Here is a 16,227-nt window from a genome sequence, read left to right as displayed (position 1 = left end):
AAGCTCCAATATTTTGGCCACCTAATGCGAAGAGAAAACTCTCTGGAAAAGACCCTGATGCTGGGAAAGACTGAAGGCAAAAGGAGAAGGGGACGGCAGAGGATGAGATGGCTAGATAGCATCACCGATGCAATGAATATGAACTTGAGCACACTCCGGGAGAGAGCGCAGGACAGGAAGGCCTGGCGTGCTATGGTCCATGGGGTCACGAAGAGTCGGACACAACTGAACGACTGAACAACAACAACAAGCACACTGGCCACGAAAGGTCCCCCACCGCCAATCAGTGTTCAAAGTGCTTCACATATATTGCCAAAAAAGCAAGTCGCTCATGAATCCTTTTTCTATGATAAGAGCATATGAGAGCCAAAACAGACATTGCTTTTAAATCCATATTTAGCAGCTACGGGGGGGGGGGGCTTTTGTTTTTTTCATTTTTACTCCAGAGCCGGCGCAGGCGCCCCAATCCGGATTGGGATGCTGCATGGGAGCGGGGGTCTTTAAACCTTTCTCCCCATGCTAGGGTCCCAATCCGAATCCAGCATCCTGCACCTACTCTAGGGCAAAAAGGAAGAGAAAAAATGTAGCTGCTAGATATGATGTCTGCTTTTGCCCTGAAGCGGGGTGGGTGAATGGATAGTCTTAACATCCAGTGGGACTATTACAGCAAGACTTTGGGTCAGAAGCCCAGGGCCGCACTCAACAGAACGAGCGGGGGGGAGGGGGGGCGGTAAAGGCCGCAGAGCTGCCCTACCAGAATTTGAAGTACGTGGAGTCATTACTATCTAAATACTGCTACCTAAACTGGGGGGGGGGGGACATTACGTCACAGGGATTGGAAGCTGGGTGATCGTCCCCACTTTTTAGCCTCCAACTCCCATCATCCATCACCACTGTCTGTGCTGGCTAGGGCTGATGGGAGTTGTAGTCCAAAGCGTCTGGATGGCAACACGTTCCCCATCCCGGTCCAGTGTCAAATTAGCTACCAGCACCGCTGTTAACGGCAGGCAGTGGCTGCGTGTTTGTTTTCTAAATTCAGAATCCCGGTGTAGTTCACATATGAAACCCCTCTCGATGCACCCGTCGGTAGAGTCTGCTAAACACATCCATGCTGGTCGTTCGGAGTGACCTTTGGCACACATACCTACGCTTACTGAGCTTTGAACTGCTATGAAAGTTGAGCATTAGCTTTGCATTATACTGACGGCGGGCGGAGTTGTCGCGGTCATTGCGCGCAAAGCCCCGGTGTTGCCTAGGCGATGCGGCGGTGTCCATTTGTTAAGCGAAGTTCCGCCAAGCGCTTAGTCCCGGGGCGCCAGCCCAGCCCCGGGTTGTTGGCGAGAGCCCTCCGCTCCAGGACTCCGTTTCATGATAATGAACCAGGAGGGCGAGACGCGTTCAAAGTGACCGAGAAATGTCGGAGGGGGAAACGGCCCTCATGGCCAGGCTTTGGCCGCCGAACGCGCGCAGACGCGGCCTGAGCGTTGGCGCTGGGCCCAGCGGGGCTCTAGGCCTTTGTGTACAAACCACACCCACACGCCTCTTAACCAGCCCGTGCAGAGCACTTGCTGCCGGGGTTGTGCTTTTACGCGTAGCGGCGGCCGCAGCAGCAGGAAGGAGGTTGTTTCTTGCCCAGGCCAGGAGGGGCTGCTGCATGTCCTTGGAGGAGCAGCTGCTTCGTCCTTGGTTGGTCGTTCGCGGCCGGCCGCCCAGCCGGGCCAGCGCTCCATTCGCCTGGCGCGTGTCCGCGCTTTGCACTGCGCCCACCCACTATGTTTGACTACGACCAGGTCACCGCCTTCCTGGGCGAGTGGGGCCCTTTCCAGCGCCTCATCTTCTTCCTGCTCAGCGCCAGCATCATCCCAAACGGCTTCAGTGGGCTTTCCGCCGTCTTCTTGGCCGGCACCCCCGAGCACCGTTGCCGGGTGCCCGGCGGCGCCAACCTGAGCGCCGAGTGGCTCAACGCCAGCATCCCCCTGGAGGTGCGCGACGGGCGGCAGGTGCCCAGCCGCTGCCGCCGCTACCGCCTCGAGGCCCTGCTCAACTTCTCCGCCGCGAGCCTGGAGCCCGGCCGCGACGTCAACCTCAGCCAGGTGGAGCAGGAGAAGTGCCTGGACGGCTGGGAGTACAGCCGAGACCCCTACCTCTCCACCATCGTCAGCGAGGTAGGGAGGGGTGGGAGGGCGGCTAGCAGTGTTGCTGCTTCCGAGAGGTCTAGCGAGGCTGAGGTTGTAGACCCAGGCTCAAATCCCCGCTCACACCCCTCGTTGGGCCAATCGCAGTCTTTGAAGCGAGCCTACCTCACAGGTTTGTCTATTTTAAGGGAGGCAAATTTGGACTTCTTAGAGCACAGCCTTCCCCATCCTGGCGCCCTCCAGATGTTTTGGGTGACAACTCCCAGAATCCTGACCATGAACCATGCTGGCTGGGACAGATGGGAGCTGAAGTCAAAAACATCTGGAAGGCATCAAATTAAGGAAGGATGGGATAAAATCCTTTCCGACAGATGGCTGGACTTTGATTCCTGCATTGAGTGGTTGGACTCGGTGGCCTTATAGGCCCCATCCAACCCTACCATTCTATGATTCTATGAAAAATATGATAGATTCATGTGATCTCTTATCTAGGGATAGCTACTCTTGTGAGAAAAGTTGTTCGTTCATTGTATCACACCATGTTGCTTCATTGCACCAACTGTATCTGATTCTTATTCTGTTATCAACTACAGATCCGACTGGTCTTTGGTATCTTTCCTGCTGCTGCCCACATTCTTGAGTCGGATTGATTCCCCCCCCCCCATTGTTTTTAAATAACATATTTATCAGAGAACATTTACTTTACAAGTTGGCTCTCTATTCTTCCCCCAACATTTATAAAACTCCCAGACCTTCTTCAGCATCTGACATCTTCCTGAGCACTTTTCTCTTTATCTTCTTAGGTGTTGTCACTTATGACAGGTGGTTCTTGGTTTTTATACCCGGTGACTGAGTTCGGACGATCATGTCGTAAAGGTAAAAGAAGCCATCGTGGCCTTTCCCCCTACCCCCACATGTGCTGCTGCGCAATCATCAGTTGCATAATTCCCCATGATACACCACAACTTGCAGTAGAGGTTGTAGGGTGGGACACACCAATCCGCACTACATCCTGGGGAATTATCCAAATGACGGTTGCATACGCACCACGCATGGGGGCAGGGGGAGAAGCCATGATGGCTTCTTTTACCGACATGATTGTCCGAACACCTCCAGTATGTGCAGCAGGAGGAGGCATAGCCTAGACCTCATACAGAGGATAAAATGACAAGTTGACATGGTCCAATGTTATCTTTAAAAGTAGATTTCCTCCATTTTCCTTTCATTCCTCTGTTAACTTGCTTTGCTGCGGGGGCCCTGGAAGTTGTTTTTATAGACTTGTGAATTTTAGAGGAAAGGGGGAGAGAGAGGATTGTGGAAGCAAAATTTTCTGGGGTTTGTGGAATAATGGCAATATCATCTCTCTGGGACAGCGTTGTTATTATAAAGTTATAGGTCAATCTAGGCAATGCATTTGTATGTAGAATGCTTTCCTTTTCTCACTGGCAAACAAATGAGTGCTAGTTTAATTATTCCAGTTAGCATAAGAACATTCAAAGAGTGTGCTGGATCAGACTAAAGGCCTATCTAGTTCAGCATTCTGTTACTACAGTGGCCAACCAGATGTCTGTGGAAAGCCCACAAGTAGGACCAGAGTCCAATAGCACCTTCCCACTTGTGTTCCCCAGTAATTGGTATGCCAAGGCACGCTGCCTTTGATAAGTTTTTGTACGTTATGTTTTTATCATTGTTGTGCACTAATGAACTGGCCTCTCATGCAATTGTGGGCAGGTTGCTACTGAATTGTAGCAGAAGAATTCACAGAGGATGAACTTTTTTTTTGCCTGGGCCTGTCACGAGCCTAGAGTCCAAGACAATCCTTTATTTTAATTCATCAATGGCACAATCCTATGTTGGGCAGAAAAAAGTTCTACAACTCCCAGCATTCCCCAACCAGCCACCCTTAGACCTTTTTTCTGTCTAAACATGCATAGAATTTAATCCCTACTGTTTTCATTCATTAACTAGTGAAGCAATCCACTGAGCTTGCCATACTTGCTATTCAACTTAAATATTTTAAGTATTTTAATTATCCTGCAGTAGTACACATGTGTAAATTGTTTGTATGTATAATATTTCTAATAGGTGTATGTATGTATTCTATTAATTTATGTACTGCCTTTCTTCCATTGAATTTAAGAGAGCCTGTATTCTAGAATTTCAAAGTTCTCTGCTAAGGTGAGCTGATGATTCATCCCTGGGCTTGTTCTATAACTGGAGGCATGTTCAGGTTAAAAAAGAAAAGTATGCTGCTTGATCCTAAGAATTTTTGAGGAAAGGTCCACTGTGTTCAGTGGGGCACCAAGGGGGAGTATCCAACACTGTCACAGTAGTAGCAGAAACAACTGCTAGTACTTGGTATCGCAACCCTGGAAACCAGCACAAATTAGTGCTTCTAGAATGGGGCAAGTATATCTATTGGCTAAAATAGGAGCAGTGGGAACACTTGGCTCCAACTGACAGTTGCCCCTGGGACTGCTGGAGTAAAGGGAAAGAATGCTCTTGCCCCATCCATTGTCCAAAGGGAGAAGAGCGTCATTCAGGCAAGAACACCAACAAGGGAGGATCAGTGTGACCCAAAATGCATTTAAATGCCTGCTTATAACTCACTACCTTGTTCTGGACTTGAAAAATTGATCTCCCTCCTCTTCCTTTTCCCTCTCCACCCTTTCCATTTCATTTCATTTATTTCATTTCTATGTCACTACCACCCCAGCCAAAGCTGTCTGGTCAGTTCACAAAAATATATAATAAAAACAGAATATAACATCTTTAATATACGAACATTTGAAAACAATTAAAAACAGGTAAAAAACAGTTACAATAAAATACCGGGACCTTAAAAAAAAAATAGCTGTGTGCCTTGTCATTTTAGCTTGTAAACCTGATGGCAGGACCTGTCTATTTTCTTTATTGATTTGGGATGATTTGGGAAACAATAATTGTCTGAAAAGTATGATTAAAATGCAGTAAATAAATAAAATAATCAATAGACTATTAGAGAATGTCACTGCACTCCTCTACCTCTTTATGGAAAACTGCATATAAGGAGCAGGGACAGTGGAACTGAGAGATTACCTCCCTGCACTTCATATGCCTTACCTTCTTTTTATTATCAAGTAATTGTGTAGCACTTCCATTACATAATTGTCATAATTATCCTGCGGCATATTTCGCCATCAATAGGGTTGAAAGGGATTTTTTTAAACATTTCAGCCTTCCCTGTAGTAGTTAAGTATTTCTCTGGTTTGGGTCTAATTATCCCAGACCAAGATGAATCTGTTCAGGCACCCTCTCCTAAGCCTATTTGAAAGTAAGCTCCATCAGTTTCAGTGGAGCTTACTTCAAAGTATGCTAAGTCAGGATAGCGGTATACATTTATGAAGCATTTTTTGAGTTGGTGGTTTTGTATACTTAGTAACTTACTGCAATATTTATTTAGCACATACCAACAACTTACGTAAGTCAGAGTACTGCCTGAGCGTATCAGATCTAAGTGATTAGAATTCACAGTGGGTCATTTAGGTCTAAAAGTGCTCTTGATTGATGCTGTATGCCAACTTTGTTTTGCAGAATCGTAAGAATTGGAATGGGCCGAAGGTCCACTCCCTAGTTCAGCTCCCTGCTGCAAGGCAGAATCATTTATTCACCAGCCTTCTTCCTCCCACTCCCTTCCTACCTACATAACTCTGCATACAGTGTGCTACAAGCAGAAAGCAAGTGCTCTTCAGAAGGAAGAAAGATGTTTCAGTTCAGATAGTCATGCAAACCTGAGTTTGTTCTAGGTGACTAGAGTAATTGGAATCTTGAGAATTGCTTGCTTATTTGTTTAAACCTCACTCTCTTAGTTGTTTAAACCTCACTCTCTTACCACAGCTAAGAGAGTGAGGTTTTTATCACTTAGGGATCCTAGGCTGTGTTCCCTAAGTGATAGACCAGCCTTCTCCAACTTGGTGCCCTCCAGATATTTTTGAAATTCAACTCTCTTGTCATCCAAACCTGGTCATGGTGTTCTGCAGTTGTCAGACGTTGATCACAGTGGCGTTGCAGCTGATTGCTAAACTACTGGAACTGAGTATTGGGAACAACACTGATAAATGAGAGTTCAGATTAGTGTGATTTTCAAATCAGAGTTGAAACATGAAGGTGTATCATCATTTTTTGTAGGAGGTACAAAAAACAATGAACCATGGAAAGTAGTGAAGAGTTGAGGCAAGAATGGGTAATGAAGAATAGAGGAAGAAATGCGTAAGAGCAGGAAGTCTAAACAAGCTACAGGCAACAGGGTTATAATATAACAAAAGTGCCATTGCAGCATATGTGATAGGCTATATATAAAGAGCAAGAGTACGGTGCAGAAAAGTATTTGAGGGGTTGTACTTGTGGGGTAGACTGTAGGATTGGGGTGGAGCAGAGTGCACAAAGTTCAGTGGGATGTTTATAGAGGCATTTGGTGGGAGATGATATCTGGTACATGAGGATTTATACATTTTTCAATCTAGTTTACAAAGTTGTGTCATTCAGAACATTCCTCTCCATTTGTGGCATAACTTCTAATCCAGAGGTACATGACCTTTTTGGCCTCATGGGCAATTTGTCTTTTTTGGGGGTCCAAGGGTGCATTTGTCCCACAGGCATTTGGGTCTGAGCCCATTTATTTTGAAGATTCTGTCTTTTCTTGCCCCCCCCCCCTTTGCTGGATTATCTCTTTTCTTGTTCCCCATGTGTTGGATATTGTATTTTCTTGCTCCTCCTTTTATTCGGATCTCTCTTTTCTTGCCCCACTCCTTTGTTGCATTCACTCTTTCCTTGCTCCCCCTCCTCTGGGATTCGTTTCCCCCCACTGCCACCTCCCCTTTCTTCTTCTTTCTCCCTTCCCTGCTGCTGCCTACCCCTGCTTTCCTTTCCCGCTGCACTCACCTAGACCTCCTCCTTCCTCCCCTGCCTGAAATGTCTTTCCTGCCGCCACAGTCTTTTCCTGCTGTTACTGCTCTTTTGGTGGGGGACCCTTTCCCACTACTGCCGCTGCCACCAGATAGAAGAAAGGAGGTGAGAAGAGGGGGTCATGGTGGTTGCCGTGTTGCCAACCCCTCTCTTTATTTTTATACCACCCAATAGCCAAAGCTATTTATCTTAACACTAGTCTCATATACTATGATTATTTATACACAGTTTATTAAGTACAAATGTTTATGAACCTGAGCACATTAACAGTATACATTTGCTGGTACTCTGCCAGGGCATTTTCATGTTGTCAGATTCAGAACCTTTTAAATTATGTTCAGAATAGAACATTAGAAATTCCAAACCGGAGTCCTGAAGTTATGAAGGTCAACAAGTCTTGTCTTTTTAGACATCCTACTCTAAAAACCCCTTTAAAACTATTTTGATGTTGAGGCCTGCATAGGACATTTTTCATATCCTGCTTTTAGTCCTGTGAAATCTACTTCCTTCCATACCTGCATCTTTCCTCTGTGCATTTCCACATGCACCGGCAAACTCTTTATAACACCATTAATTCAGATTCCAAAAATCTATACCATATATTTCTGGGGGAATGACATGCGCAGAGGAGGTCTGTACTTATCAAACACGGTCTGTTGCTATACAGTTTTCTTTATGTGCTTTTCAAACTGTGGATCATCATGCCTCTAAATGATTATTTCCAGAGGGGTGGTCTATCGCAGCAAAAACAACAAAGAGCCTTCTGGCACCTTAAAGACGAACAAATGTATTATGGTGTAATACTGCAAGATGAGGTGCATCTGCAGTCCAGATAACATTCAGAGGCTTTATTGCTCCCTGAGATCTATGAATTGTTAGTAAGTCTCCAAAAAAGATCACATAATCAAAAGCTTGAAAATTGCTGCCCACCCTCCACCCTGGTTTCAGGCAAGTATGTGCAATACTCACATTGAGCACAGCAAGATCTCAAATTCCCTGGCTGGAACCTGACTCAGGAACTATTGTGTTTGCAACCTAATCCTTCTTACCATTCATTGTAAGGGACCATGTTAGTTCTAGGAGGCAGTTCATACTGATGCATTTCATTGAGATGAAAAGCAAGCCTGACACTTTAAGAACAGCCAAGCTGGCTTTGAATCAAAGTTTACTAGAGCAATTCAGTAATTAAGTTTTAAGATTAAAACCTCTTAACCAAATCTCAGGTGGCAACAGCCAGTATTTAGCTACATTGTTTGTACAGGACAGGAAGGCCTGGCGTGCTATGGTCCATGGGGTCACGAAGAGTCGGACACGACTGAACAACAACAACATGAAATCCCATTGTTTGTGCCAACCTATTGTAGGCTGGCAGCAGAGTTCAAGGGGAACCCTCAGGCATGGTGCTGCCAACTGCCCCGCTTTAAGAGCACAATCCTATGTATGTCTACTCAAAAGTAAATCCTGATTAAGTTTAGTGGGAGTTACTTCCAGGTGTGTACAGAATTGCAGCTTTAGATTCTCTGCCTTCCCTTATCAGAGTAGAGTTCTTAGGCTGCAATCCTTATGGGACTAAGCACTACTGAGCACAGTGGGACTTATTTCAGAGTAAATAGGCATAGTATTATGCTGTTAGGCTGTGTGATCTCCCGTATTGCCTTGTTCCAGTAATATATTAGAGGTAGAAGATCTGTTCATCCTACTTGTTTGTTTTGTATAGCTTGCCATAACTCATAGGATCAGGATTTAGAAACCAGTTTTGTCAAATAGGACGAAGTCAAATATGAATGGTTCACAATCTTAAGTAATCAGTATAGAGTCAGTCTCTCTCTCTCTCTCTCTCTCTCACACACACACACACACACACACCCCTACCTCAGAATTAAAGATTGTATCATATTTACAAATAAATCAATTCAGTTCATTTATTTATGTATTTATTTACGACATTTGTATACCGCTCCACATCTAAACAGATTCCGGAGTGGTGAAGAAGACGTAAAATGAACAAAATACAAAAAGAAGAAACATGATATTAAGATTATTCTTTAAAAAAAACAGAGTGCCAGTAAAACTGAACCTGGTTAACCAGGGAAGGCTTCCTATTTAAAGCCATGTCTTACCCCGCCCTTATGGGCAGGTTAAAACACAACTTTATCCTTAAGTAATATACTCTTAAGTAACATACATACTTAAGTGACTCTGTCCTTACGTAACATACTCTTTGCCCCAGTTTTTTTTTTTTAATCCATTTACCTGCTCCTAACCTCACATTAAATGGTAGGTATAAAATAAAGAATAAAAAAAAGCTCGATAAGAAACATACATCACCTAACCTGAGCCAGTGCAAATCAAAGTAACTGGCAGAAAGATAGCAGCTGGGTGACCTAGAGGTGGATTTCATGAAAACCTCTTGGAGTTGCAGGTTTGGCAGAATTTTGCTTGGCTCCAGCCCAACCTCCCAAAACTTGTTATAGTTGGCACTTGATAACAAAGATTTGGGGCACCTGAATACTTCTAAAATGTAATCTGTTTATGTTTTCTGGAGTCATTGTGTAAGTACTGTAGCCTTTCACCTACTTTCCAACTTTCAATTTTAAACTTGTTCAGCTCTCTAATCTTGCTTGGCTGCCTGTCTTACCTTCACTTGCCATTTCCAGGGTGACCTTTGCCTGAGAACCAGCCTGATGTAACATCTAGGAAAAAATGTTTGGGTTTGATACAGGTTGAGTCCTGTTATCCATATTCATCAACACCCACCCTCTGCTCCAGCTGTTTTCTGTGGGAAATCTGGGAATACTAGAATTGTATTTCCATGCCTCCTTTTCTACAGGGAGTGAGGAATGCGGTTTGATTGGACTGTCATCTGGAATCCAGACTGAAGCTGCTTTCCCCTCCTGCCTGCAGGTACTAAAGGCTCTGCATTGCCAAAGGCATCTGGGGAAGAATTGAGTGAATACCCCCTTTTCTGAAAGGAATACTCCTTGTATCTCATCTTAGTCCTTATATATGCCATAACAAAACAATAATGTTGCTTGAGCAAATCAGAGAAAAACAAACCTAATCTCTTATCATTCAATAATTAATGAGGGGAAATGCTTAAGTACAAAAGTAAACCCAAGTCAACTTTGTATTAACCTTTCTTCTTACAGTGAGGCTTACACTAATGTCATGCGAAGGCTTGCATTTAAAAACAAATGCAGATCTTTGCATAGCATAGGGATAAATATGAATATATAGTGTGTCATCTTAAATTAGCAGTTTTCAGATAACAGCAATGTCAACAAAAAGTCCAAGTCTTTTGTCAATATGTATCAGTACAATGTTGGTTTTGTGTGCTGAATAAAATGTTGGTTGGTTGTTTTTAAGGTTAAGTTTTGCTTGCAGAATTATGGCTAAGGTGAAAGACAGCTAGACAAACTATGCCAAACTGATGAAATGTTAGCTATCCCCATTTTACTAGTTACCATGCCGTGCTATCCAGTGCTCCAGTAGAACGTTTCAACTCACAAGCCCCCATACAGCCACCTTCTGGCTTTTTTCCACCCCAGTGTCCATGGCTATCCTTTGCCCTCAATACTATAAAAGTGTCTTCAGCTCTTGTACCTGCCCCATGCTTTCCCCATTTTTTAAAACCTTTTTTTCACTTAAATTAGTAGAAGAATGCTTTATGAGGCCAGGGGTTTGGTAATACAAGATGAATGTAACCTACAAGCCATTTGTTGTGGAGAAGCTTGTACTCACCAGCCTGTATACAAGTCAGCACAAACAAACTATGTGGCTTGGGAGCTGAGGGGCATGGAGCTTTAGTGGGTATGGGGTGGCTTGTGGACTTTGCATTGGAGCTATTTTTTTTAAAAAAAGAGGGTCCAATAGTCTATCAGTTCCACTAATTTGTTACCAAATGTGCTCTTCTAAACATGTGTACAAACTTGCACATGTTGTCAAGATATGTATTTGTTAAGGTACTTTTTGAGTTTTACAATAGAGCATCTGGCAGGAGAAACCCAATGACACTGGCTTCTTCAAGAACAGTGGAATTTATTAAACACAAGCAAGAATTTAAAATGTACACTCAATCAGGGAAATTAACTCAGTAGAGCATTCATCAGTCAAAGCAAGCAACACATACACAAACATGCAAGAAACTTTCAGCGGATGTGGAAAGAACCGGATTATGGGGAAATTAGCTTAGTCCTCTCGACGGCTGAATCCGAGGGCTCCGGTGCTTAAGGCTAGGCCATGGACACACATAAACAGGTCAGCCTGATCTGGGTTGAACTTGTGAGTGTGAAGAGGTTGAAAAGGTGAAGATGAACTAAATCAGAGTCCCTAACAGTCTTGAGACGGTAAAAAAGCTTTGGAGTGAGTGTTGGAACGGGGGGGGGGGATTTGAGGAGGTTTGTCCTAATGAAAGGCAGTGCACTCAAGCTAATCTTCATGCATAGTCATAGTAACAAAAGGGGATGGAGGAGGAGGTTGTTGCCAGACACCCCAAAATTCTGCTATTTTTGACATGGAAAGGGAAGTTACCTAGAGCTCACCTAGAGCTCAGAACACACTGACCCCATTCAGACATCACGCTAAGCCATGATGGTTAGGAGTTTTGACCTAACTATTTTGGCCTAGTGTGATGTCTGAACAGGTGTCTGTCCCAACCATGATGGTTTATTAACCATGGACTAACCACGTTCATTAACCACTTGCTGCAAGATGGTTAGTGGGCTCTACCATTAGCGTGATATCTGAACAGCCTCTGTGGTTAATTGACCGCTGCCATAGCGTTCTGCAGCAAGAGCAGCCAAAGGAGGAGGAGCTGCTGAGCATCAAAATGGCCGGCAGCACCAAGTACCAAAATGGCCAACTGTGCAAAGGTCACTGGAATGCATGGCCGCCCATCCAGAGGACTGCGGGTTCCTGAGGGAGGCTAGAGAATGGTTAGTCTAACCACATTGTGGAACATGGTTACCTGCACGTGTGGCAGTAGCACACGTAGTGGTTAGCGGCAACCATCATGCACCATGGTTAGCCTGACCACCCTTCCCCATTGTGCGTCTGAAGAGGGGCACTCATTCTAATGTGTAGCGCCTTGTGTGCTCTCTTATTTGCTCCTTTTCCCAAGGGTCCAAATCCTCCAGAAGATTTTACCAAGTTTTGACAACTGAGGTGGGACTAAAGTGGAAACCAGATGGGGCAAACAAAGAGATCCCAGCTGCAGTCCTTTCCACGGAGCCTGACTGGGCAGCCTCAGAGAACAGAGGGGCCACAGGCCTGGAGCTCTGGTAGCAACAGTCTTGATTCCCCAACCCTGCAGGGGCTTGCCCTGAGGCCAGGTGGAGTTAGAGTGGACCGGGATGTGGGGAAGGAATCCCCCTCAGCTCAACCCCAGCAACAAAAAAGTAGCACATTTGACAGAGTTAGGTCCTTTATTGAGCAGCATCTAGCAGTGAAATTAAAAATGGAATGAAACTGTGTATTCTCTTAGAGGGAGGCCATAATTGAATCTTGTAATGGGTTATCTTTGTAAAAGCTGCAGTATGGGAATTTTTGTTAATATCAGGACAAATATTAATATTCAATATTCTCCTGTGCTGGTAATTGCAGTGCCTTTAATCTGAGAAATATGGCCGCTTCATGAGAATCCCGGCATGACTATTAGTGTGACATACTGCTTCTGTAACTTTCCAGTCCAAGGCAATGTGAAGCATCCCACTCTGTTATCTTATACAATGAGATAAATTTGACTATAGTCTCTGTGGAAAACCTGTGTCTGTGTAACTCGCGTTGCAAGCTGCGCATGAATTCATTGAAACATTCTGGAGATTCAGTCTATATTAAAAGGCCGTTGGCTTGTTGTAAGTTGAATCTCATTTAGCTTCACAACTGTTGATTTTTCCAGGGCTGCTGCCGTGATGCCTTATAATATGAAAAATAATATTTTGGCCAAATCAGTCTTCTGCCATGTTTTTAAAAAAGTATGTAGTGTATTCTGATTAAAGAGATCAGATCTATTTCTGGCTCAGAGAGGTAGAGCACTGGTGGCCAGCCTGTTCATCACCAGGACCCACATTGGGTGGGTACATACTAAGAGCCACCTGAACAAGAGGGCACTTTGCAGATTTTATTTATTACTTATTTATTTGTTACATTTATATCCTGCCTTTCTTCCAAGGAGCCCAAGGTGGTATAGATGATCCTCACAACCCTGTGAGGTAGGTTAGACTGAGAGTCAGTGACTGGCCCAAAGTCACCTAGTGAGCTTCATGGATGAGTAGAGAGTAGAGCACGGGTTGCTTTTTCTTTGCAACCCCCCACCCTGTTAATGTGCCAGGTGCCAGGCTAAAGAAGGCAGACACGTTGCAATTACTTGTCCATTCTGGAATTGTTAGTCTTTCATATGAAAACCTTGTTTAAAAATCTTGAAATTGATGTGGGATTCTTTGGGGGTTGGGTTACACACCTGCAAAGCACTTGCTTTTATTCTCCATGCAATCCCTCCAGGGTAGAGGGTTATTTGGTTAATTTATTTATTTATTGCATTTATATCCTGCCTTTTTCCTCTTTCAAGGAACCCAAGGTGGCTTACATGATCCTCCTCCTCTCCATTTTATCCTCACAGCAACAACCATGTGAGGTAGGTTGGGCTGAGAACCTGTGATTGGCCCAAAGTCACCCAGTGAGCTTCCATGGCCGAGTGGGGACTAGAACCCCAGATCTCCCAGCTCCCAGTCCAACACTCTCACCATTACACAGGTCTGTATGTAGGATTGAAACACCATACCTGTGACCATGGCAGCTGCAAAATGCTGCTATTTCTGCGTGTGACGCCTTGCGCAGATGAAAATATTGTGTACAGGAAAAAGTAGGGTTCACACCCAAGAGTGGCTCTTTATGTACCTCCTTCAGTGAATACAAAAGACTGTTTATATCATCCTGAATATGTATGTAGAGTTAACTTGAATGTGCTGTTTCTATGCAACTATATAAGGAGGTGGTAGCCTGTATCTGAGTCACATAATGTGGCAAATTTTACCATATCCCACTGTCTTACATTTTCAGTCTACAACGCATTTATGTTTCAACTTTAGCTGAGTGTCCCACAGTAAGATATTAAAAATGTTCATCCAACAACATGAGGAGGGATTATCCCGGGTGCACTTTTCATTGCAGAATTTACACAGAAGTAGACCTATAATGTAGTCCTCTGAGAAGATCATCACCTGCATAATTCTCCCAAATTTCAGCCACTAAAACACCAGGGACAAAAGATGTCCCCAAAAGACCAACTGAATACTTGGTTTTAGGATTATTATTACTTTGTCTGAACCAGTGTGACATGTTGGAGTAACATTTTTACAACAAAAACTGATCCAAGGAAGCAGATTTAAGTGTCCATACAGAGTTTTCTTTCTGGAAGCAAAAAGAGCCTGGGACAAAAAAATAAAATCTCAAGGTGTCTATTGATTTTTGTCACTGGAGTTCCCCCCCCAGCCAATCGAAAGTATTGGGGTAAAAAAAAGTCCCATGTAACACCTATGTAACCACACACAAGCCTTTCCTTGGGGGACATTTTACGCCATTCAAATGTGGCTTGGGTTAGTAAAATACCCAAATAAACATTTATGATCTCTTTGGTTTTGTTCCATGAAGGTTAAGTGGAAGCCACATCCTGAATAGCCATCTATATCACACCTTGTTTGATAAGCTGTTATTATCATGCATTACCATACTCAATGCAGTATGCTTCTAATATCTGTGACTTTATGCAGAAGTAGCAGCTCGTGACTGTCAGGATCTGATTTGCCTTTTACAACTCTGGGCAGATGCCATCAGCTGAATGGTCATGCTGGCGGGGAAGAATGAGTGAGTGTGTGTGTGTGTGTGAGAGAGAGAGAGCGAGCGCTGAAATGATTTTCTTCATGTTCAGTGAAGGGCTGTGAACTGCAGCCATATTGCTTTTCCTTACTGCTTCCAGTGTTTTATGTGTTCTGCCTGAGAAATAGCATTGAATTTAGCATTATAGGTGGCCTTAAGCCTAGCCCAGTGAACTTCAGTAACCTTGCTTAGATGGTACTGGAGAATGAAAACAGCTCTCGCCTGAGTTAGTTAGTTATATTCAGTCCTGAAACAGTCCCAAGCAACATTACTAGGCTATACTACAATTCTAACTGCTACAGAACTAAAGAACACTTTGTTTACATGGCAGTGGCACAATTTCACTTGTGCAAACACAGCTTTTAGTGGCAGTCAGTTTAGACAAACCATAAGAATGCTATTTGGGTTTGTAACAAAGGATGGTTTGTGAGCTACAATTCAAGAAGCATTTCTACATGCCTCAGAAAAAGGTGAAGAACTAGTATTCATTTTTAGCTGAGAGTGCCAACTTATTGAGCAGTTAGGCAATGGGTGGAAACCACCTGAGGTCCACATTTTTCTCTTCTCCGATTTCTACTCTCTCACATGATAAACATGAATCTCAGAGTCTGCTGTTCTGATAGATGTCTTTTTAAAAATCTTGGTAGAAAAATATGCACATGACTCCAAAAACATCTTGGCTTGGAGACTAACTTTCCATGAACAGAACAGAGTTTGTGATCATAGGATAGGGCTGTCCCACCTCCCGCTTTCCTCTGCATCCCCCCCAACCAAATCTGTTCCTGCAGTGGGGGGGGCATTGGGGTCTGCAGAAGGAGGGGGAGTTGGTAGAAATCAGTCTCTCCCTTACATGAATGGAGGAGCAATGTACAATCCAAGCCACTGTGCTTGCTTGTATCTGGATACAGCAATATTGGCATTTAATTCTCAATGTTGTAAGGGTTATCTGTTATCTCTTCTTCTATTATGGACTAGATACAGCCTTCCCCAACCTGGTGTCCTCTGGATGTTTTGGACTTCAACTCCCATCAGCCTCAGACAATATGGCTAATGGTCAGGAATGCTGGGAGTTCTAGTCCAAAATAGGCACCAAATTGGGGAAGGCTGCACTAGAACGTACAGAGTTCTACATTCAGTAATTCTGTTTCTTCCTCTTGTCACTCACACACCAAACCTTATCTGGATCAACGAAGAAAATGTTAGTCCTACAGAGGTACTCTCAATATTTTATTTATTTATTACATTTCCATACCACCCAATAGCTGAAACTTTTAGA

The 16,227-nt window shown here is 44.0% G+C and overlaps 1 protein-coding gene across 2 annotated transcripts in view; it reads left to right on the top strand.

Moving 5' to 3' along the window:
• Positions 1 to 1,570: 1,570 nt before the first annotated feature.
• The window catches only part of LOC146354427 (organic cation/carnitine transporter 2-like), a 49,633-nt gene continuing 34,976 nt past the window's right edge, over positions 1,571 to 16,227 (top strand). The window contains exons 1-2 of one of the 2 annotated variants that reach the window (XM_084838835.1): positions 1,574 to 2,165; positions 13,645 to 13,710. In XM_084838835.1, coding sequence (XP_084694961.1) covers positions 1,773 to 2,165; positions 13,645 to 13,710 — 459 coding nt within the window. In that variant the 5' untranslated portion in view covers positions 1,574 to 1,772. Of the gene's footprint in view, positions 2,166 to 13,644; positions 13,711 to 16,227 lie in introns of both variants that reach the window. The other variant, XM_084838836.1, reaches the window with a different exon arrangement.

Source organism: Heloderma suspectum, chromosome 2 (assembly GCF_057233095.1).
Source record: "Heloderma suspectum isolate Gila_16-S chromosome 2, 16-S_ref, whole genome shotgun sequence".
Classification (NCBI taxonomy): Eukaryota; Metazoa; Chordata; class Lepidosauria; order Squamata; family Helodermatidae; genus Heloderma; species Heloderma suspectum.
Note: the sequence above shows the minus strand (reverse complement) of the source record. Positions and strands in the feature narration are given on the sequence as shown.